Consider the following 21,834-nt stretch of genomic DNA (forward strand, 5'->3'; position numbering starts at 1 on the left):
TTGTTAGAACAGCTTTTATAAAATCATTTGACCTCTTTGCATGGGCAATTTCAAATTAACTGTGACTTGACTTACTTTCCTATATGTTGGCAGAGGGTGAGGGCAAGGAAGAGAGGATGATAAAGTGTGGAACCTTAAAGGACTGTATTAAGGATAAAAATGTCATTTCGGAAGCCAAACATGTGTCTACCCAAGAGCTGAGCAGGCAACTACCGGAATGTCGGTGTTTATAGGACGTCAGGCCAACGTCGTCCCCAATCAGGGCTCTCTTCTTAATAACATCCCGCTGAATGCGACGGGAATGGTATCTCCGCTTCCTGCAACATCGCCAAAATAAGCACAGAATCAAAAACCAAGAGGAAGGGCCTCGACGTCCACTAGTTAATGTCAACTACACCCTGATGCGACGCTAGGTGCTGACACAGAGACATGTCGCATGAAACCAAAACTCAGCATTCTCACACCGTTTACCACAGTTAAAAGCCTTGAGCTCCTTCTTCTTGTCTTCCGTCACGTCCACCCACACATGGTGTTGACAGTCCACTGCAGAATACCCGCTGAAGAATACCAACTAATGTAGATCCCTGAAGGATTATGAAAAGCTTAAGTACCATAGAAACTATTGTATTTAAGGTTCTGGACTCACCAAGAGTTACTAAGAATTCCTTTCATGCCTCCATAATTTGGATTCCCATATTTCATGTAATACTGACTTCTCCTTGCTGCTCCAAGTTCCTTTTTGTCATCTAAAAATTAATTACAACAGTTACCAAGGACTCCCTGTGAGTGCGAAGGCAATGTTGAATGGTTTTGAACAAACAAAAAGCACGTTTTTCATGGCTGGGATCAGATCAGCACACTCTGCCTACAGAAGAGAAAGATGCACTGCGACCACTCTGAGTCCTCCTAAAGCGGTGCAGTTTCGACAGGGTGGAGCAAAACTCAGAGACGAACGAGGTGACGCTGCTGTCGGGGAGCTGACTTCAGAGAAAACACCAGCAACAATAACAACAACACAGTTCCCAAGAAGCATAAGAGAGTGTAGGTTATCACCAGTGTTCAGGAATCAAAAAGGCTTTTTTAGAAGAGGTGGCGCTTTCACTGCCCCCTGAAAGATGATATTCACTTCTGAATACAACACACCAATAACACAGAATCAGGGTCCAAGAAACAGGTTATACACAGGTCCATGTATTTGGTAAACCATGCACTCAAATAAGCAAAAGGAGCAAAGAGCCCATTTATCAAGGTAAAATGCCAGTTAACAGGAAGAAAAAGTGGTCGGTGAACACACATATTTTCACAATATAAAGGCCTCTTGACAACTCCCTGGGCACTCACTCAGTACAAAAGATGAATACTGATGAGAATGTACCCAGTGCTACAGGTAACCTAGTGGCATAAACCAGAATGTGCAACCTACAAAAAACACGCCCACCAGCCCCTTGGAGAAATGGCTGACTCCAGATCTGGGGCTAGGGAAGTACAAGTTGAGACTGGCAAACCAAGATGGTTCCTTATGCCATAATAGCAAGAAAGTACCCAAAGAAACATGCAGGCATGTTAAAAGAACACACTGTGAAGAGACTCTACTGATAAGATCCAAAATAACCTGTGAATCAAAATAATGACAAAACGGATGATAGCCCATTGAATAAAACTCCATGAATCTAAGTTAATATAAACAAGTAAATGCATTTTTAAAAAAACAGGTAAATACATCAATAAATGGGTAAAAAGGGAAAGCTCTTCCTTACAGTTAAGTGCCAACTAGTAAATGAGAGAGTTAAAAAGTCATCAATGAATCTAAAGCTGCTGTATGGCAATCTGATGAGGAACAGGCTATTTACACAGCCTCAAAGCATCTCTCCACAAAACTGCAAATTATAAATGGAAAAAGAGTAACTTTACAGTGAGAAACCTGGTGACTGTTACCTTAACCAGGAGAATGGTTAACATCCCCAGGAAGGGGACAAACAAATACAATGTGCCTCCTGATATGACACACTGAAAATGACACAACTTCTGTAGTATAAACGCACAACTCGAATTTAATTAGAAGGAGACATCAAACAAACCAAAACTAAGGGGCAGCTTACAATGAGCCTGTTCTCTTTAAAAATGTCTCAGTCAAGGAAAACAAAGCAGAGGCGTAGTTCCATATTCAGGGATATCAAGGGAGCACGGCAGACTTAAAGGCCCAGTCCTGGAGTGGGTCCTAGTATAGCAGAGAAGTAGTATAAAGAATAACCCAAATTTATTTGACAGTCATCATTGTCGCTGTCGTCATCATCATCAAAGACTGCCAACACACTGCACTCAGTGTGTGCCAGGCAGTTTTAATATACACGGCGGGGGTACTGGTAAAATCTGAACACAGACTATGAATTGGATAATAGAGTGGCACTAATGTTAAATTTCCTGATTTTGATTACTGTGTGTAAAACAAAGTCCTTGTTCTTCAGAAATACTTACTAAAATATTCAGGGGTGAAGGGTTGTCATTTCCAATTAACCCTCAATTGACTCAAAACCACTCCCCCCACATTATTAATGCATATCAAAATCACTGTGCATAAAAGGCCTTATGAATTATTAATAGGCTTTTAATTTAATTCTTCTGAGAATTAGAGCTGAATGGTACTATTAGCAACATTTAGGAAGACACTGCCGTGATACACATGGAATTTTTAAAAATTTTTATAGTTCAGATGATAAACTGGCTGACAAGCATAAGGGGCAAACCAGCTTTAACAGAAAATAACTTACTTTAGCCAGATATCACAAAAGTATACAAATAGCTATTATCCACTTTCAGTGTCTGCAATTCCTACTCAGGCAGCAAGTCATCGATTTTGTTAAGAGCAGAATGTTACAGATTGAAGGATCTTTGAGATTACTTGGTCTAAGTTCCAATTCAAAAGAGAAGGCGTCACTTAATAAAAATCACTTCATTAAAAATAAAAGTCAGGGGCTTCCCCGGTGGCTCAGTGGTGAAGAATCTGCCTGCTAACGCAGAGGGTACGGTTTAGATTCCTGATACAGGAAGATCCCAGGCGCCCAGGAACAACTGAGCCCCCGCACCACCACCACTTAGCCCACACGTCACAGCGACCGAAGCCTGGGCACCCTAGAGCTCGTGCTCCACAACACGAGCAGCCCCCGCAATGGGGAGCCCCCACTGGCCAAAACTACAGAAGAGCCCGAGCAGCCAGGAAGACCCAGCACAACCAAAAATAAACAAATAAAATTATTACTATTATTTTTAATCAATACCAATTATCATTTACCTTTTGTAGCAAATCTCATGAATAACCTATTTCCTTTAGCAAGTTTGTTAGCTGGACGAAGATCGTTTCTTAGCAGAGACTCTTCTTCTACCTGCGACAACGTGTCCAACTTAAGAAAAAAAGAGCATTTTCGATATAAACATTAAAGGCTTTCTTCATGTTTATTCAGTAGCAAAGATACCATGGATTAAGAAAGCAATCTACTTTTAATAAAACCCGTAAGTATCACAGCACCAGTTCCTCTGCAGAATGTCTAAGTCGGAGGTCTTCCCTGACCACCTTGTCTAAAAGAATCATCTCCATCATTCTCTCTCCGCTTACCCTTCTTTACTTTTCTTCATAGCACTCATCACTTCCTGACATTACATTACAAATCTGCGTATCTGTGTATTGTCTGTCTTCCCCACTAGAATGTAGGCTCCAACAGGGCAAGGACTTTGTTTTGCTTGACGCTATATCCCCAGCACCTAGAATTTGGTATATAGTAGGCACTTAATAAATAATTTAAAAATGAATACACTTTAATATTTCCAACAATAGTACATATGCCATTAGGAAATACACCATTACTTGCTATTCCTTAATTTTACTGATTAGATAGCACTGCAAAGTCTTTCTCAGTAAAACCATTTCCTTTCATACAGAAGTGTGAGTTCTAAGATCTCAAGATGAATTGTTTATTACACCCACAAGAACTTAAAAAGCCAAGAGCCTGGGCCCCCCTCAGGAGGTGCAATGGTGCAAGTCAGCAGAAGAACACAACATCCTATCCTAAGCCTTTAAGGCTCAGGTATCAGGGCTGTAGGCAGCTGTTTACAGTGAAAGCTCACAGACACCTGTGCCCTCTACTGACCTCTACATCACTTGAGTTCTCATCTTCAACTTCTCCTTCTTCAGCCTCATCGTCATCAGAACTGTCTTCCTGCTTGTCTAAAATGGAATGTGAGGGACAAGATGAATCTTCACTCCATCTCACATACATTAAAAGTCTAACATTGTCTCCTCCTCTTTATTAATGATCCAAAGCATCATAGCTTGTTTCGGAAATAACTGGCAATGAGATACTATGTTAACAGCAATGAGATACTATGTTAACAACGCACAGAAATTCAAATTGTAAAGAATAGGACCTTCAGTCCCAAAGTTCCTCCTCTGTGGTCAGTTACCTTTTTTACTTTTCTCGGATGACTTGTCCTCATTGGCATCCTTGCTTCTTATCTTATCCAGGGCTGGCAGAGAACTCATATTGATAAGGGCTCTCGTGGCCGTCATTTCATCCAACCAAACCACATTACCTAAAATAAGATGTAAAATAACACATCGCATCCAAGCGATTAAGTTTCTTGAGAGCAAAGACTACATTATATTCATTGCTACAGTTTCACTCAGCTATGGACTGGCATCAGTAAACGTACAGACCAACCAATGAAAGAAAGTATAGAACCTGGTAGTAAAAACTTCTTTAATAAGATTAGCCTAGAGAAGTATTCCAAACTGGGTCCCGCAAAATAATGGTCAAGTACTCCATGAAAAAAAATTCTATATATTAAAACTGCCTGGCATACAGTGTTATACCAGCAGTTTCTGATGATGATGAAAATGTCAAATAAATGTCCTTTGTCCTTTATTCTTCTGCCCCTCACATGGAAGCCCTCTACTCTTGTCATCCAGACATGCTAAATGATGTTTCCCTACTATAAAGTGTGGTTGACGAGGGCACCCATGGCATATATACAATGGAGGCGTGACAGCCACTTGGCTTTGCAGCAACCAATTTATTTTGCTCCTTTAAGACAATTTAGCAAGAAAAAGGTTTTGAGAAGATCAACTTTAAAGCAGCATTTTTCAAACTTAAGTTATCCAGTATCTCAGTTTGGGAAATGAAGGTCTAAAGATTCTCATTTTTTGTTAATAATATGCTACATTGCTGTTGCTGTCATTTAGTCACTAAGCTGTATCTGAATCTTTTGTGACCCCGTGGACTGTCACATGCCAGGCTCCTCTGTCCATGGGATTTCCTAGGCAAGGATACTGGAGTGGGTTGCCATTTCCCTCCCCAGGGGATCTTCCTGACTCAAGGGTCCCTTGCACTGGCAGGTAGATTCTTTACCACTGAGTCACCAGGGAAGCCCAATATGCTACATGGTCTTGAGCAAGTAATTTCCCTCCTCTGTTTCTCAGTTTCTGATGTATAACATGAGGGAGTGAGCTGCATGATGCTAAGGGTCCCTCTAACATTGCTCAGATAGATAGTTTTAATTAGTTAAATCAGGTGTTAGCAAATCCCACCCATGACCCACTATTCATTCGTTCATCCGTCATCCATCCATTTATCTACTTATATGTGTACTGTATTTATTTAGTTATAAGTAACATACAATAAACTACACACCTGCCACCTGTTTTTGCAAACAAAGTTTTACAGAAAACAGTGAGGCTCATTCAATTATATGGTCTATGACTGTTTTCATGCTATAATGGCAGAGCTGGGTAGGTTCCACAGAGAATATATGTGGTCTGCAAAGCTTATAATATTTTTTATCCAGTCTTTTATTTTTATTTGAAAAAAAAAAAAAAGGTTTGCCAACCCCTGATCTGGACGGTCAAAGTTAAGCAAACAGAAAAAAGGAGAAAAATCTTTTAACTCAGTCATGTTTCTTCTTTTGGTGATTTAACATCTAAAGAAAGCAGCCAGAAAAACTGGGAAAACCAGGTCAGCATGCTGGCAGAAAGTGAAGCCAGACTAGAAGTCAGTCAGAGTGGGTACCGAAGGTCAGGCTAGACTTGGAGTAGGGACACAAGTCAGAAATCACAGTTAGCTCACAAGCGCAACAGCCCCAGATCAGGGCCAGCAGATGAAGTTCGAGAGAACACAGGCCAGAGCAAGCAGAGGTGAGAGATCTGGCACAGCGTCAGAGGGTTCTGATCTAGTTCCAGGTCAGAGACAGCACTCTGAAAAGCTGTTGCAATGACAAGGTCGAAAGCCCCGAAAAGGCAGCCCCAAGTCTATGCAGCTGGACTCATGCTTTTGCTGGGAAACTGTGGATGTCAGGAGAGGTCTCAATTGTGTACCTGGATTCAGATGCCAGCGACCAACCTCCCAGAGGCCTGACCACCACCTCTGAGATGACTTGGAACACTTATGGAAAATGATATGGCAGGCTGGCTAATGTACAAGGACTCTGGTTCTCATCAGTGGGAAATTTTTCTCTCCTGGGCTAAAGGCAGAGGTTAGACACAGTCTGGCCACAATCATTCACCATTTGAGATGGCAAGAATTATTTTAAAATCATATACAAAAGCATATTCAACAGAACACTTGGGGGTACTTACAGGAGGTATCATCCAACCACTCGATGTGAGCTGGAGGATATTCTTTAAAATAGGAAAAGACATCCTGGGTGCTCATCTCATCTACTCCACAAATGTAGATTGTCTCCAGTCTCACTTTGGGGATTGCTAGGAAAATAGGACACAGAAAAGATGAGAGAATTTTCCCACCTGCTGCTGCACATCCCACTAGTACCCCTTTATGACAGTTCAGATAATATGTATTTTAAAGAAAAATACAGCAGTCCAGTGGTTAGGACTCTATGCTTCTACTGCAGGGGGTACAGGTCCCAGATCTGGCCAGGGAACTAAGATCCCACATGTCACATGGCAAGAAAAAAAAAAAGAATATGCTGAAAGAGATGACAATTATTTCAAGAGAAAATAAGACTTGACCGCAAGGCAAACTTTAAGTTTTTATCACACAACAAGAGCATTAAACAAATGACTTAATTCAGAATGGGTTTATTAGGCTGAGAAAGATTAAACAAGTGGTGCTCATAATATACATGATACCTCCTCCTCAAAATGACCTGTAGTGATTAAAGGAATATCAAATGCAACAGGATTATACACTGAACTTGATAACCTGATTCTAACATTTTTTAAAGGTATGTCAAAGAGAAATGTGTATTAGTCCAAACAATTCTGAAGAGAAGAGACACTGCCCCTGGATGTAAAGCAAAGTCTGAAACTGAAATAAAGAAATCCTACAAACCAGTAAGAAAATGACAGTCCCAAACAGAAATGGGCAAAGGATAGGAGCAGGCAATTCACACACACACACAAAAAAAAAGGCCAATAAACACGTCAAGAGATGGGTGGCCTTACTACTAATCAGGAAAATCCATCTTAAGACAAGATTATCAGTTTCCACTGACCAGATGTTTACCTTAAGTCTTTTGGTATCGGTTAGTGGCAGAATGAGCCACTGCCTCTGCTGGTGGAAGTGTGAACTGGCACAGCCACTCTGAAGGGCAACTCAGAGTACCTATTACAAATGTAACTGGGCTTAGGAATTCTCTTCAATATCTGTTCTAACACATGGATTCACAGAGTGGCTCACACAAAGATGTTCGCTGCAGCACTATTTTAATAACCCAGTAGCTATCAAAGTAATAAATTATGGCTTATCCATATCAAATGAATCATGGTTTATCCATATGATAGTCACAGAACAGTAAGCAAGCAGTTAAAAACAATTTATCACATACCATGGAAAGATTCTAAGGCACATTACTGAGTGAAAAAAAAGATGCAGAAAAATAACATACATTAAAAAATCATAAATATCACCATATATTTTCTAAAGGTACATATTTATTTACACAAATATCTAGAAAAAAAAGGCTGGAATAATTCAATCCACACTGATAATAGCTCTTACCTCTAGGAAGGAAGAAAGGTTGAAGGCTGTGGTCAAAAGGAATCCCAGTATTACCAGAACTGTGTGTTAACTTTTTTAGTAAACCCTTGAAGCACATTATCTAATCTTTTTAATTGTGAAATATACAAATATATCAACAAAGAAAAGATATTTTTAAAAATACCTTAGATACACCACCTAGCTTTATGCTTAAATTCCTAAAACGATGTTGAGGCAAACAAAACATTACGTATAATACCAGGACCCGTGTAAGCTCTCTGTATCCCTTCTCTCCCCGGCTTCTCCAAAGCAGTTCTGTCAAGAATTCAACATCCGTGACTCCTAAGGATGCTTTTATATGTCATATATTTCATTTAAAACAAACCCGAAATACACATGAACACTTCCAGACAAAAATTCCTTTTCGTTGTCATTTTGAAGAGTAAAAGATGGGTTTAATGGCAGCCCATTTCAATGTGGCCAGAATAAATTGGGTAAGTATCTTTCTGCCAACTCAGATTCATGAAGACAGAGATATCAAGATTTATGAATCCTAGCACTAATCCTTATCAGTGCCCAGCAGTACAACAATGAGCAGAAGGACTTCCCTGGTGCTCCAGGAGCTAAGACTCCACACTCCAAATGTAGGGGGGCAGGACTGATCCCTGGTCAGGGAATTAGATCCCACATGCCTCAGTAAGAGTTCACATGATGCAACTAAGACCTGGAATAGTCAAACAAACAAATACATAAATAAATATTAAAAAAGAAAAAAAAAAGAAAAGAAACATGAGCAGAGACCCAAATGAGATGGAAGCCACACTGGCCGTGCACAGTGTGACTCTAACATGCAGGGTGGGAAACTGAAGGGGTAGCCCAGGGAACTTTCTCAGTTCTTCAAGCTAAGTGCCATGATTTCGGAAGAAAAAAAATCCTATGAGAAGTAAAGAGCTGATTCTGAAGAAGGTAACAAACAACAAGGAGAGCTCCGGGTGAAGGCAGAGGAAACAGATTAAGGAGCAGGAGAAAAATATCTTGGATTTGCTGATATGAAGAAGGATTTAATGATATGTGAGACGAGCTCAAGATACGACGGAAGCCTGCCAAAGCAGAATGTCAACACTTCGTCACCTTGCTGACAATGTCACTGCTTAAAATAAAACAAAGCAACAAAGATGGCACCTAGATTTAAGCCCAGCTGATGGGCAAGGACTAACTGCTGGGGTGGCAGTAAACAGATGAGCTGGGGAATGAGGACTGGGCATTTACCGAGTGAGGACTACAAGGAAGGGCGTAAGGGGATCATCTTCCCTTCCACAGGGAAGATCCCAATTACTGACAGGTAGCAGGACACACGGAGAAGGCAATGGCAACCCACTCCAGTACTCTTGCCTGGAAAATCCCATGGACGGAGGAGCCTGGGGGCTGCAGTCCATGGGGTGGCTAAGAGTCAGACATGACTGAGCAACTTCACTTTCTCTTTTCACCTTCATGCATTGGAGAAGGAAATGGCAACCCACTCCAGTGTTCTTGCCTGGAGAATCCCAGGGACGGGGGAGCCTGGTGGGCTGCCGTCTATGGGGTCGCACAGAGTCGGACACGACTGAAGTGACTTAGCAGCAGCAGCAGCAGCAGTACACGAAGGGCTCCTTGGTAGCTCAGATGGTCAAGAATCCGCCTGCAGTGCGGGAGACCTGGATTCGAATCCTGGGTTGGGAAGATCCCCTGGAGGAGGGCATGTGGCAACCTACCCAGTATTCTTGCCTGGGGAATTCCCATGGACAAAAGAGCCTGGCAGGCTACAGTCCGTAGGGTCACAGAGTCAGACATGACTGAGCAACTAAGCACAGTACACAAAACTCAAGTTTTTAGGAAAGCAGATTTCTGAAAATCCAAAGTAGTAGTAGGCCATCCAAGCCTAAGATCAGAATGATCAAAAAACATGGAAGACACTAAATACAGTAACTCAGAGTATGAGAGGTGATCCCAAGAAAAGAGAAAGCAGCAAAGCTTAGCTGAGCATGACTTGACAAAGAACACAAATGGGAGATGGGTAAAGGGCAAATTAACAAATCTAAGAGAATAGATGTAAGAATCTGAAAAACTATGTCAGGCTCTAAAACATAGAAAGTGCCGAAGACAGACTGTCAGGTGAAGAGAAAGAAAGCACCAGGACTACAAAGGGGAAAACAAAAATAAAGTCCACACTCAGAAAAGATTAGAAGGAAACCCACAAAATGCTGACAATGATGGGTTTGGGTGGTGGACTGTGGGCAACTTTTCTTCTTACTTCATTCTCCTAATGTTCTTTGGTGGACACGAACTGTCTGTCTAACATCTACAGAAGAAAAGGTTATAGTCCAGAGCCAACAGGCTCAACAAAAATGCTGACGGTTGGTTTTATTTACAAGTGTTTGGAGCAACACTGCTTTGGGAAGATGATGCAGGAAAAAGGGCAGGACTGTTGATCAATTTTGCTACAGTACTAGTGGACAGCAGCAGCTATCATTAAGTAAGAACCAAAACCCAACACAGGTGACAAAGGCTTTAGAAATAGTTGTTTTGTTTTTTTTTAATCTTTGGCATCGCCTTGTGGCATATGGGATCTTAGTTCCCTGATGAGGGATCGAACCCATGCTCCCTGCATTGGCAACAGAGTCTTAATCGCTGGACTGACAGGGAAGTCCCTAAGGAATAGTTTTAACAGATTCAAACCATCTAGTTTAGAGTTATACCTCACTGTACTGACTAAAACACGAAGCAGTGATTTCACAATCGGGAAATAATCTCTAAGAGGTTGCAGGGAAGGAGCTGCTGCTGCTGCTGCTAAGTCACTTCAGTCATGTCCAACTCTGTGTGACCCCACAGACGGCAGCCCACCAGGCTCCCCCGTCCCTGGGATTCTCCAGGCAAGAACACTGGAGTGGGTTGCCATTTTGCAGGGAAGGAGCAAGGTACCTTAAATCCTTGAGGACTAATCCCATACTGACTTTCATAAAAGAAGAAAAGAGAAATTCCCAAACAGATCAAAAAAGACTGTCATTCTCAGAAATTAAAAAAAAACAGCTTAGATAGAATCTCTGATCCCTTACGAAACCAAGTCTTTCCCATAGGAAATGACAAGCCAAGCAGCAAGCCAGCTAACCTCTTCTCTTTCCTGACTGGATTAGCAGGCCAAGAAATTCAAAGAAGACCACAGATGGTATTCTACCTCAAGTTTATTAAGGCATGTAATCTAGATCCCCATGACAATAAAATGAGATGGGCCAGAAAATAGAATAAGACTATCATTCATGGATCTGTGTGTCATGGCAGGATATGGGATTATCCTGTTTGACATTTACCAACAACTGGATGAACATGCAGAAGCCATACCAAATGGAGGAGCGTAGCTAAAATGTTGAAGGGCAGAATTAAAATGAACATAACTCCACCGGCTGAAACGGATTCTTGAAATCATGATGGAACTTAATCGGGATAAATAAAAAGGCAGGTTTTTAAGGACACAGTGAGAAAGACTCTTTCGACGGGTGCAGCTCCTGGGGAAAAGAATTGGTTGCTGGTGCTCTGGTTGACTGGAAGATGACTACTATGAAGTGGCCAGAACAGAGACCATGGTCAGAGTCCTACCAAGCACTCCACAAATCCAACCTAATCCGGAACCTGCACCTCACATGGCGAAGGATAGCAAGAAACTGAGCAAGCTCTAAAGGAGGGAGAACAGAGAGTCTTGTCACGTGACAGAGTCCAGGGAACAGGCTGTCCATTCCTTCACCTGAAGAGTTATTGTGTGAATGAAGAAATGTTATTCTAACAGTTATGCAGTAACTAACAGAAATTACTAGAAAGCAATTTCTTTTCAACATGAAGATGTATCCAAAAACAAGACTGACCGCTTCATCAATAGCTCTCATGCCACCACTAGGAACTGTTCAGGCAGAGGCCAGAGACCACTGGGAACTTTGCCTAAAGGCCTGCAGCACTGGGCAGGATACGGGACCCAGATGACTCCTAAGGTCCCTTCCAACCATGAGGGCACTGATCTTGGAGATAAAAAGATCCAAGCTGCTGAACACCCAGTCACTCAAGAGTAGCAGGTCATTCAGGACAGACTGGCCTAGCACATTGCATCCCTGAAGCCAGCAGACACACCACAAACACAGGCTTCAGTCAGACCAGCCTTCTAAGTCAGTCTTGCTACTTACTCCCTGTGGGACCTTGGGCAAGTTTCTCAACCTCTCAGCATCTTCCTTTCCCCACCAGTAAAATAGAAATGCTAAAACTTTCCCTGCAATGGGGTTGCTGAAAGGGTACATTAACCACACAGGAGAGTGACTGGCAGGTGGAGAGCACTTACAGAATGGTATATTTCATTACTGTTGATATTAACAAGAAGAAATAACCCGATACCTTACTGTGGCTGCAGGAATCAAGATGTTTATTCCAATGTCCCCATTCTCACAAGAGGCTGGGCCACTTAAATGGCTGCCTGGAAGATGGAGAATGCCAGAAAATAATAACTAACATTTTCTATGTGCCAGGCACCACTCTAGGAATCCTAACATTTTGTTAGAACCTCCCAACAACCCTGTAAGAACTACGTTAACCTGAATTTCCAGATGAAGATACTGAGGTTCTTAGAGGCTAAATAACTTGCCTAAGATCACAGAATTAGAAGGTGACAAGTCAAGATTTGAATACAGTCAGGCTTCAGAACCCAAGCTCTTAGGGTACAGTTAACCCTGACTGTACAACAGAATTACCAGGGGAGATAAAAAAATAGTAACTCTGAGATTTATCCAAACCTACCCCCCACTCTAATTTAAACTGATCTGGGAAAGGCAGCAGGGTTCTCTGCAGTTCAAGAACATAGTCTGAAGCCATGCTGCCTTCTGGGCCAAGAACAGGTTGTAATGAGCCACTGATAGTCCAGGGAGATCTATGGTCTTTTATGAGTATCTTCAGAATCATGAGATCAAGATTGTTTTTCAAAAAGCATTTTTTTTTAAATTAAAATTTAACCCCAAAAGAAGAGATCCTATTCAGGAGGGTATCACATTCCTATTTTACGAACAAAGAGAATGAGACCTAAAAAGGTTCACTAACTCGCCCACGTTCCCTAAAGAACTGAGACTGGATCCCAGGAGGGCTCCGGGCTCAGAAGAGCCCCAGCACAGGTGGGAAGAGAGACTGACGTGGGTAATTAGGGATGCTGCAGAGGGAATGACATCTGAACCAAAGTGTGGGACACGGAGGACAAATCAGCAGGGTGATAGGCATGAACGAGATCAGAGGCAAGATGTCACATGGAATGCGCCCACGACTAGAAGTAAACAGGCGTGGTGAAACTACGGTGCTTTCAAGGTGGAGCTGTGGAAGAGGCCTCAGACGTCTGTGTGGGTCCAGTGTGCAGGCAAATGACCAGCTGCACAGCTGGCCCTGGCCTTCACAGGACTTTTCCTGAAACAGACAATCACTGGAGGAGATGCCTGGAAACCTAGCCTGAGAGGCAAGCAAGGTCATGTTTCCAAATTGAACACGATGCAGAATAAAAACAGTGAAGTGGCATCCAGAGTTGAGCTACTCTGACCACTGGGAAGGACAGAGGAGGCCTGGGTCTCTGCTATCATGTCATACACTGTAAGGCAACAGAGCAAAACAGTTAGGAGCAAGGCTTTAGAGTCAGATAAACCTGGGTTCTAATCCTGACTCCACTTTTACTAGTTGTGTAAACCTGCGCATTTATTTAATTTCTTTGAGCCTGTTTCCTTCTTTGTAAAATAGGGATAAAAATATATTCCTCGTGGGGTTGTTGTGAGAAATGAGTACAAAACAAATATGTAATGTGCTAATTAACACAGTGCCTTGTAAGAGAGCAAGTTCCCAACAAACAGTAGCTGTTCTTTCATTCATTCAACATGTTTTTGTCAAATAGGCAAACCTAGAGAAACTCACACAGCAGAGCAAAGACCTTTAACGTGCACTCAGATGGCTGCCTATTAAGCCCTTCACCAAGTCTCAAATTTGCAAATACAACAAAGGGAGATCATTTGCATTTAAGGAATAATAAACATGGCTGTGAACTCACTAAAAGGGAAGCAATAATTTTCCCTTCTATTTATAAACTGTCTTCAAAAACTGGGGTAGGTTATTATATTTAAGAATTCAGGGTGAGTTTCAGGAATCAAAATACTTAACCCTAACAAAACACAAAAATAAAGTAAAATCACTAACCTGTATCAACAGAAGTATTAACGGTATCCCTCACAAATCTGACTCCTCTAACAGTCTCACTGCGATACACTCCTGCTACATTTAAAGGCAAAGAGAAGCAAACATTTCTACAATAAAGCAGAATATGAGTAAGAGTCCTACAGAGTCACAGTTCTAATCGCCAATCTGCTACCCACTCCATGATGTTCTCTGGGGCTCCTTAGACAGTCTCCTGAAAGTCCTGACACAGCCAAATGAATATACACACAAACAAAAATAACACTGATACATAGCTAATGCAGCTCATCATTAACAGGCCACCTCAGAAGTGGCGAATTCACGAGTTCCATGTGAGGTGAGGCCAGAAGCACAAGGCTGTGGCAAGCACACTGTGGAAAACTCCCCCCAAACACCCTGTACCTTTCTTCATCATGTCTCGGTCCAAGGCTACGTTTCTTTGGGCAAGATTTACTTCTGATCGAAAATGGAAGCGCTTGGCTCGCTGTTCCTTCTTTTCAATCGCCTCCTAGAAGGTAGAGAAAAAAAAGCCAAAGAAGTGAAATGTGGAGGAGAGTTAAATCACAAACACCAAATGATACATCGGCAACAAGTAACTCAGAAGATACAAACACCATTGTGCCTTTCCTCATTTTTGCAAAGAACAGGGTATTCACAATGACTGGGAGAGTGGACGCTGACGGTGCTGCCATTTGTCATAATCTCTAGGATGACTCAGTGCCTATCAAGGTATCTGTGCAGAAACCGAGGCACAAAGTTAAAACGTTTGCCAGGGGCACTTCAGATAGTGAGGGGCAGATCTCAGCGCTATTTCTAGAAGCCCCACCACCGCCCCCATTTCACATCGTCTGTGGGCATGGTTATCACTCCTATCGCATTATGTCTGCCTGAGCAGTCCACTCCCCAAAGCTTTTTCTGTGTTTAAAAATAACACTGAAGCCAAGAAACTCTCTCCTCTATTCTAAACTTGTGTCCACAGAATTGCCAGTTTTCATCTTGAAGTGACAAGAAGCACTGATGCTTTCTGAAAAACCAAATAATCAGCTTCCTAATTTTTTTTTCCCCCAAGAGCTAAAATATACCCAGGTCCAACTGTGGGTTTCTGATAGCTCTTTGGAACCTTCACTAATTGTATATTGACTCTGCCACACTAATTGAAGGTCTGACTATAGAAAGCTTGTGGGGATTGGTAAGGCAGCAACACTTCTGTTATTTCCCAATAGTTATGTTAATTTTCTCCACTGAAGTCTTCCCACTGGAAACAACTAGTTTACCTTCCTTTGGTAACAACCAAAGTACCAATTCTTGGCTACCACCCTTTCCCCCATATATTTGTTTCAAAAAATGTAGGCTTAAGAACAGGATTACATACTGCTTTTTCAGTTTCAGTAAGAAAACACCTTCACTTCATTCTATTTTCCTGTCAAAAAAGATGATCAGTTCTTTCTTTTTGCCTTTAAGCAATTTGAGACAGATTGAGACCCAGATAAAACACAAAAAAGAAAGCATGACATACTTATTTTTGCTTTCATACATCCAATATAGTAACACAGTGTTATTTCTTCAGAGTTTTAATTCAACTCTTTAAATGGCACACATTAAAATCAGAATGTTTAAGCTGAATATCATCACCAATTAAAGCAACAAATAATGCTGATTGTAAGGAAAATAATATGTCTGGTTCTGTGAAGAGTTGCAATGAAGCTGGTAATCTAGTAATAGCAATCACCAGATAAAAGGCAATACTCCCAGGCACTGAAAACAGTTCAGTCCACTTGGCCTTCAAAGTTTAGCCACATATTCATGAAAGCCTATTTTTCTAGGCCTCAATCAGTGAGGAATAAAGACATTTACTAAAGGCCTACTATGTGCCAGACACTTTTATGCTTTGCTTCATTTAAAGTGGAAACAGTTTACACATTTTTAAAAAAAAATGGATAGGGACATCCGCCTGCCAATCCAGGGGACCCAGGTTCTATCCTGGTCGGGGAACTAAGATCCCACATGCTGTGGGGCAACTAAGCCTGTGCTCGGCAACAAAAGATCCCACATGCCACAACTAAGACGTGACATAGCCAAATACGTATATGTGTAAAAGGAACAAACAGAAATTTTTCTTGGACATGGTTAAGCACAGGCGTCTAGTGATTTTATCTTCTCATGGATTCAAGAACACAAATGCTGCCTGAATGTTCTCAGGCATCATCGTGAAACACAAAATATAAACTTAAAAAGGCTTAATCCAACAACAACAAAAAAAGGTGGTAAAGAATAACTGCTGTTCTACAAGTCCTAGGGACTTGCTCATAAAGTTCAACCGCTTCTCAAAATGAATAAATGAATCATGGTGTATCTTACCTTGGAGGTGACATCAATTCCGGTGATGAAGCTGCCAGCCTTGTTTTCATATCTTCTGCTTGTGTCCTAACACGAAGGGGATGGGTGAGAAATGCTAACAGGCAACTGAGGACAAGAGCATGATAAACAACAGCCTGACAACCCATTCCTTCTGGATAGTCTTCTTTTCAGCAATCTGTTCCCACCCTGACAACCCTTTATTATGAGGAAGCCTGTCCCAGCGACTCCATGGTAGCAATCAACCACTCTACCGAGAAGCTTTTTCTAAATCAGAGCCTGTCCACAAACTAAAGTAATTCCATCTACTGAAGGTATCCGTGTAAATGAAAAATCCAAAGGCATTCGTGAGAAATATCCAAGATGAGGTACAGTCACTCATCTCCCCAGCCCAGACTGGACAAATTCATTGTGCCAGGCCACCAGATGGGGCACAAGTCTTCACTGAAACGCAGAAAGTCCAGGCTCACCTCAACCTTCTGGGGGAAATGCTACACCATGCAATGAAAACAGGATGAGATTTGGCAGCCGGGGGACTCAAATCACAGCTCTAAGGTTCACTGGTTACAAGACACTGCATGAGTCCCCTGACCTCTCTGGACCTAGGTTTCTTTTGTGGCATCTGCCTACCTTTCTGCGCTCTTTTACTGCTCTCCCACTTATGCTACAGAACTTTCCGTTTCTCCAATAAAACAATCTTGTTCCCATCTCAGAGCCTCTGGGTTTACTAAGTTGCCCCTGCTAGGAACAAACTCTTCCAGATCTGCACATGGCTGGTTCCTTTCTGTCACTTAGGGTCCAGCTGAAATGTCACTATCTCAGAGGACTTTCCTGGTGATCCTGCTCTCCACAGCTTCCCGCTCTCCACAGCTTCCCTCTGTACTCTTCCATCCCATTAACATGTTTTATTCTCTCCACAGCATTCACCACTATGGGAAATTATTAGTTAACTTGTGGCCCCCAACTGGAACATAAACTCCAGGACAGAGTCTGATCTTGACCTTGATCAAGTGGTGAGGACTGTGCCTGCCACAGAGTGTGGGGACACAACAGTACACGTCCAACGGAATGAATGAAGGGATGACAACATATACTTCACAACTTCCGTGATATTTAAATGATAACATGTAAACCACTATGCTAACTGTTGTTGCCAGAGTCATTATAATTTACAATCTGTAGTGCTCCTACATTTTTTAAAAAACCTTCTTCCGTAATTTCAGTTTAAAAGCAACACTTGCAGACATGTGGTAAAAAGTGGACCAGGTCAGATGAGAAATTTAGTACCAATACAGGAAAGGAGCCACGCAGGCCTGAGACCAGCCCTAAGAACTCGACATCGGACCACCAAACCACAAGCAAAACACCTCTCGTCATTCCTACTGTGACAGAAGAGAGGGACCAAGGACCACCGCTGGCTCGCTGATGTTCTGATTCCACGAAGGGTGAGATGCAGGAGGCACCGTGTAGCAGTGGAGGCGCGCGGGGACGAGATGACCCTCAATTCACAACAGAAACACTGAGTTTCTGCAGCTGACAAGCCCAGCCCTCCCGAGGGAAACCGCGGGCGCTCTGTTTAACAAACACCAGCTAACCTGAGCAGGATGCCCGCGCCCCCCTCCCCGACAGTTCCTTCTGGGCCGCTCCAGGTTGCGTCCCCGCCCGGGGGGTGCTCCCTCTTTATCTCAAACCGCACCCCCCAGACAAGCCCTACCCCTCCTCACTCGCCTTCTTGCACAGAGCGGCTCGGAGGGGCAGCGAAAGGGGTGTCCTCAACCACCCTCCCCCCAGTCTCTCCGACCCCTCCTCCCCAAACCCCCTGAACACCCATTTCCGGGCGCCCGGGCGTCCTTTCTCTCGCTGCCCCGTCTCTGCTCCAGTCCGGCGCCCGCGCCCCCGGGCGCTCCCCCGGTGCCCCCTCCCGCAGACTTCCCCCGGCCCCGGCCGCCTCCCCTTCCGGGCCGCTCGGGCGCGGGACACTCGCGCTGCGACCTCCTCCTCGCCCCCGCCCCCGGCCCGTACCGGGATCAGTTCCTTCAGCGAGCGCCGAACCGGCACGACCTCCAGTTCGCCCTCCTCCACCTCCATGGGCTCCGGCTCGCCTCGGTCCAGACCCGCTTCAGGCGACGGGAGCCCCAAGGCCGGCCCCGCCGGGGCCTCCGCCTTCACCGACACTCGCAGGCCCCGTACGGCCGCCATCGCCGCCCGCCGGCCGCACCACTGAGAGCCCGCCCGGCACACTGCGGGCTAGAGCGCCGCTGCTACCGGCCACGGAGCAGCCGCCGCTACCTAGAGCGTCGCCTTCTGCGGCCAGAAAGCCTTCTTAGGCGCCGGCGGCCCCTGGTGGCTGGAGGGACGCGGGGCCGGTTGGAGCTGTATCTGGAGAAGAGGAGGCGGGACCGACTGGGAAACCCGGGCAGGGCCACCCGGGCAGGGCCTGATGGAGGGGACCGTGCCTGGGCGGACTGCCTAGTGCAGTCTGGGCTTAGAAAATAGCTACACCCCCTCTTGATGAGGGTGAAAGAGGAGAGTGAAAAAGCTGGCTTAAAACTCAGCATTCAGAAAACTAAGATCATGGTATCCAGTTCCATCATTTTATGCAAATAGATGGGGAAAAACTGGAAACAGTGACAGGTTTTATTTTCTTGGGCTCCAAAATCACTGCGGACTGTGACTGCAGCCACGAAGTTAAAAGACGCTTGCTCCTTGGAAGAAAAGCTATGACAAACCTGCTGCTGCTGCTGCTAAGTCCCTTCAGTCGTGTCCGACTCTGTGCGACCCCATAGACGGCAGCCCACCAGGCTCAGCCGTCCCTGGGATTCTCCAGGCAAGAACACTGGAGTGGGTTGCCATTTCCTTCTCCAATGCATGAAAGTGAAAAGTGAAAGTGAAGTCGCTCAGTGGTGTCCGACTAGTAGTGACCCCATGGACTGCAGCCTACCGGGCTCCTCTGTCCATGCGATTTTCTAGGCAAGAGCACTGGAGTGGCGTGCCATTGCCTTCTCCGACGACAAACCTAAACAGGTATTAAAAAGCAGAAACATCACTTTGCCGACAAAGGTCCATCTAGTCAAAGTTATAGTTTTTCCAGTAGTCGTGTATGGATGTGAGAGTTGGACTATAAAGAAAGCTGAGTGCCGAAGAATTGATGCTTTTGAACTGTGGTGTCAGAGAAGACTCTTGAGAGTCCCTTGGACTGCAAGGAGATCCAACAAGTCAATCCTAAAGGAAATTAGTCCTGAATAGTCATTGGAAGGACTGATGCTGAAGTTGAAACTCCAATACTTTGGCCACCTGATGCGAAGAGCCGACTCGTTAGAAAAGACCCTGATGCTGGGAAAGGCTGAAGGCAGGAGGAGACGGGAACGACAGAGGACGGGATGGTTCGATAGCATCACCAACTCAGTGGACATCAGTTTGAGCCAGCTCCAGGAGATGGTGAAGGACAGGGAAGCCTGGCGTGCTGCAGTCCATGGGGTTGCAGAGAGTCGGACACGACTGATCAACTGAAAAACAACAGTGATTATATAACCTCTCCCTACTCCCTACTCACCAGGGAAGGGGGCGCAGCTCTTGAGGTGCTAGCCTACTGCGTTCCCCCTTTGCCTGGAAGAGTAACAAAGCTACTCTATTCCTCTCAAAAAAAGAAAGAATAATTATGTAAAAAGACAGAGGTGTTAGCTCCTGTCACAATGGCACTCTTCAGTTCAGTTCAGTTCAGTTGCTCAGTCGTGTCCGACTCTTTGCGACCCCATGAATCACAGCACGCCAGGCCTCCCTGTCCATCACCAACTCCCGGAGTTCACTCAGACTCATGTCCATCGAGTCAGTGATGCCATCCAGCCATCTCATTCTCTGTCGTCCCCTTCTCCTCCTGCCCCCAATCCCTCCCAGCATCAGAGTCTTTTCCAGTGAGTCAACTTGTCGCATGAGGTGGCCAAAGTATTGCAGTTTCAGCTTTAGCATTGGTCCTTCCAATGAACACCCAGGATTGATCTCCTTTGGAATGGACTGGTTGGATCTCCTTGCAGTCCAAGGGACTCTCAAGAGTCTTCTCCAGCACCACAGTTCAAAAGCATCAATTCTTCGGCGATCAGCTTTCTTCACTGTCGAACTCTTACATCCATACATGACCACGGGAAAAACCATAGCCTTGACTAGACGGACCTTTGTTGGCAAAGTAATGTCTCTGCTTTTTAATATGCTATCTAGGTTGGTCATAACTTTCCTTCCAAGGAGTAAGCGGCTTTTAATTTCATGGCTGCAGTCAGCATCCGCAGTGATTTTGGAGCCCAAAAAAATTAAGTCTGACACTGTTTCCACTGTTTCCCCAGCTATTTCCCATGAAGTGATGGGACCAGATGCCATGATCTTTGTTTTCTGAATGTTGAGCTTCAAGCCAACCTTTTCACTCTCCTCTTTCACTTTCATCAAGAGGCTTTTGAGTTCCTCTTCACTTTCTGCCATAAGGGTGGTGTCATCTGCATATCTGAGGTTATTGATATTTCTCCCAGCAATCTTGATTCCAGCTTGTGCTTCTTCCAGCCCAGCGTTTCTCATGATGTACTCTGCATAGAAGTTAAATAAGCAGGGTGACAATATACAGCCTTGACGTTCTCCTTTTCCTATTTGGAACCAGTCTGTTGTTCCATGTCCAGTTCTAACTGTTGCTTCCTGACCTGCATACAGGTTTCTCAAGAGGCAGGTCAGGTGGTCTGGTATTCCCATCTCTTCCAGAATTTTCCACAGTTTATTGTGATCCACACAGTCAAAGGCTTTGGCATAGTCAGTGAAGCAGAAATAGATGTTTTTCTGGAACTCTCTTGCTTTCTCCATGATCCAGCGGATGTTGGCAAAACGTATCAGATCAACATCATGCACACCTTAAACCTATACAATGGAATATGCCAATTTAATTTCTAAAATAATTGAAGTTTAAATCATCTAGATGCTGAAAGGATTATATACTGAGTCCAGTAAAAAAGGACAAGTGGTTGCCAAGCACGGGGGAGATGGCGGTAAGGGGAGGTGGTGGTGGTGAGGGAGGGATAAACAAGTAGAATACAAGGAATTCTTAGGGCAGTGAAACTATTCTGTATGAAACTGTAATGGTGGATGCATGACATACATTTTTCAAAACTCACAGAAGGTACAAAGCAAAAAGTGAACCCCACAGTAAACTGTGGACTTCAGTTAATAATAATGTATGGATATTATCTCATCTGTTATAACAAGTGTACCACATTAAGGCAAGATGTTGCTA

General features: G+C 43.8%; 1 protein-coding gene across 1 annotated transcript in view; it reads right to left on the minus strand.

Moving 5' to 3' along the window:
• NCBP3 (nuclear cap binding subunit 3) overlaps positions 1–18,800 on the minus strand; it is a 29,303-nt gene extending 10,503 nt beyond the window's left edge. The window contains exons 1-9 of the mRNA XM_055403862.2: positions 18,594–18,800; positions 16,575–16,640; positions 14,619–14,724; positions 6,623–6,748; positions 4,456–4,584; positions 4,143–4,219; positions 3,290–3,398; positions 647–746; positions 214–317 (exon numbers count right to left, since the gene is read on the minus strand). Of these exons, the coding sequence (XP_055259837.1) occupies positions 214–317; positions 647–746; positions 3,290–3,398; positions 4,143–4,219; positions 4,456–4,584; positions 6,623–6,748; positions 14,619–14,724; positions 16,575–16,640; positions 18,594–18,770 (994 nt within the window). The 5' untranslated portion in view covers positions 18,771–18,800. The remainder of the gene's footprint in view (positions 1–213; positions 318–646; positions 747–3,289; positions 3,399–4,142; positions 4,220–4,455; positions 4,585–6,622; positions 6,749–14,618; positions 14,725–16,574; positions 16,641–18,593) is intronic.
• Positions 18,801–21,834: the final 3,034 nt, after the last annotated feature.

The sequence above is a fragment of the Moschus berezovskii genome, chromosome 20, assembly GCF_049115385.1.
Source record: "Moschus berezovskii isolate FMDL1 chromosome 20, NW_MosBer_1.0, whole genome shotgun sequence".
Classification (NCBI taxonomy): domain Eukaryota; kingdom Metazoa; phylum Chordata; class Mammalia; order Artiodactyla; family Moschidae; genus Moschus; species Moschus berezovskii.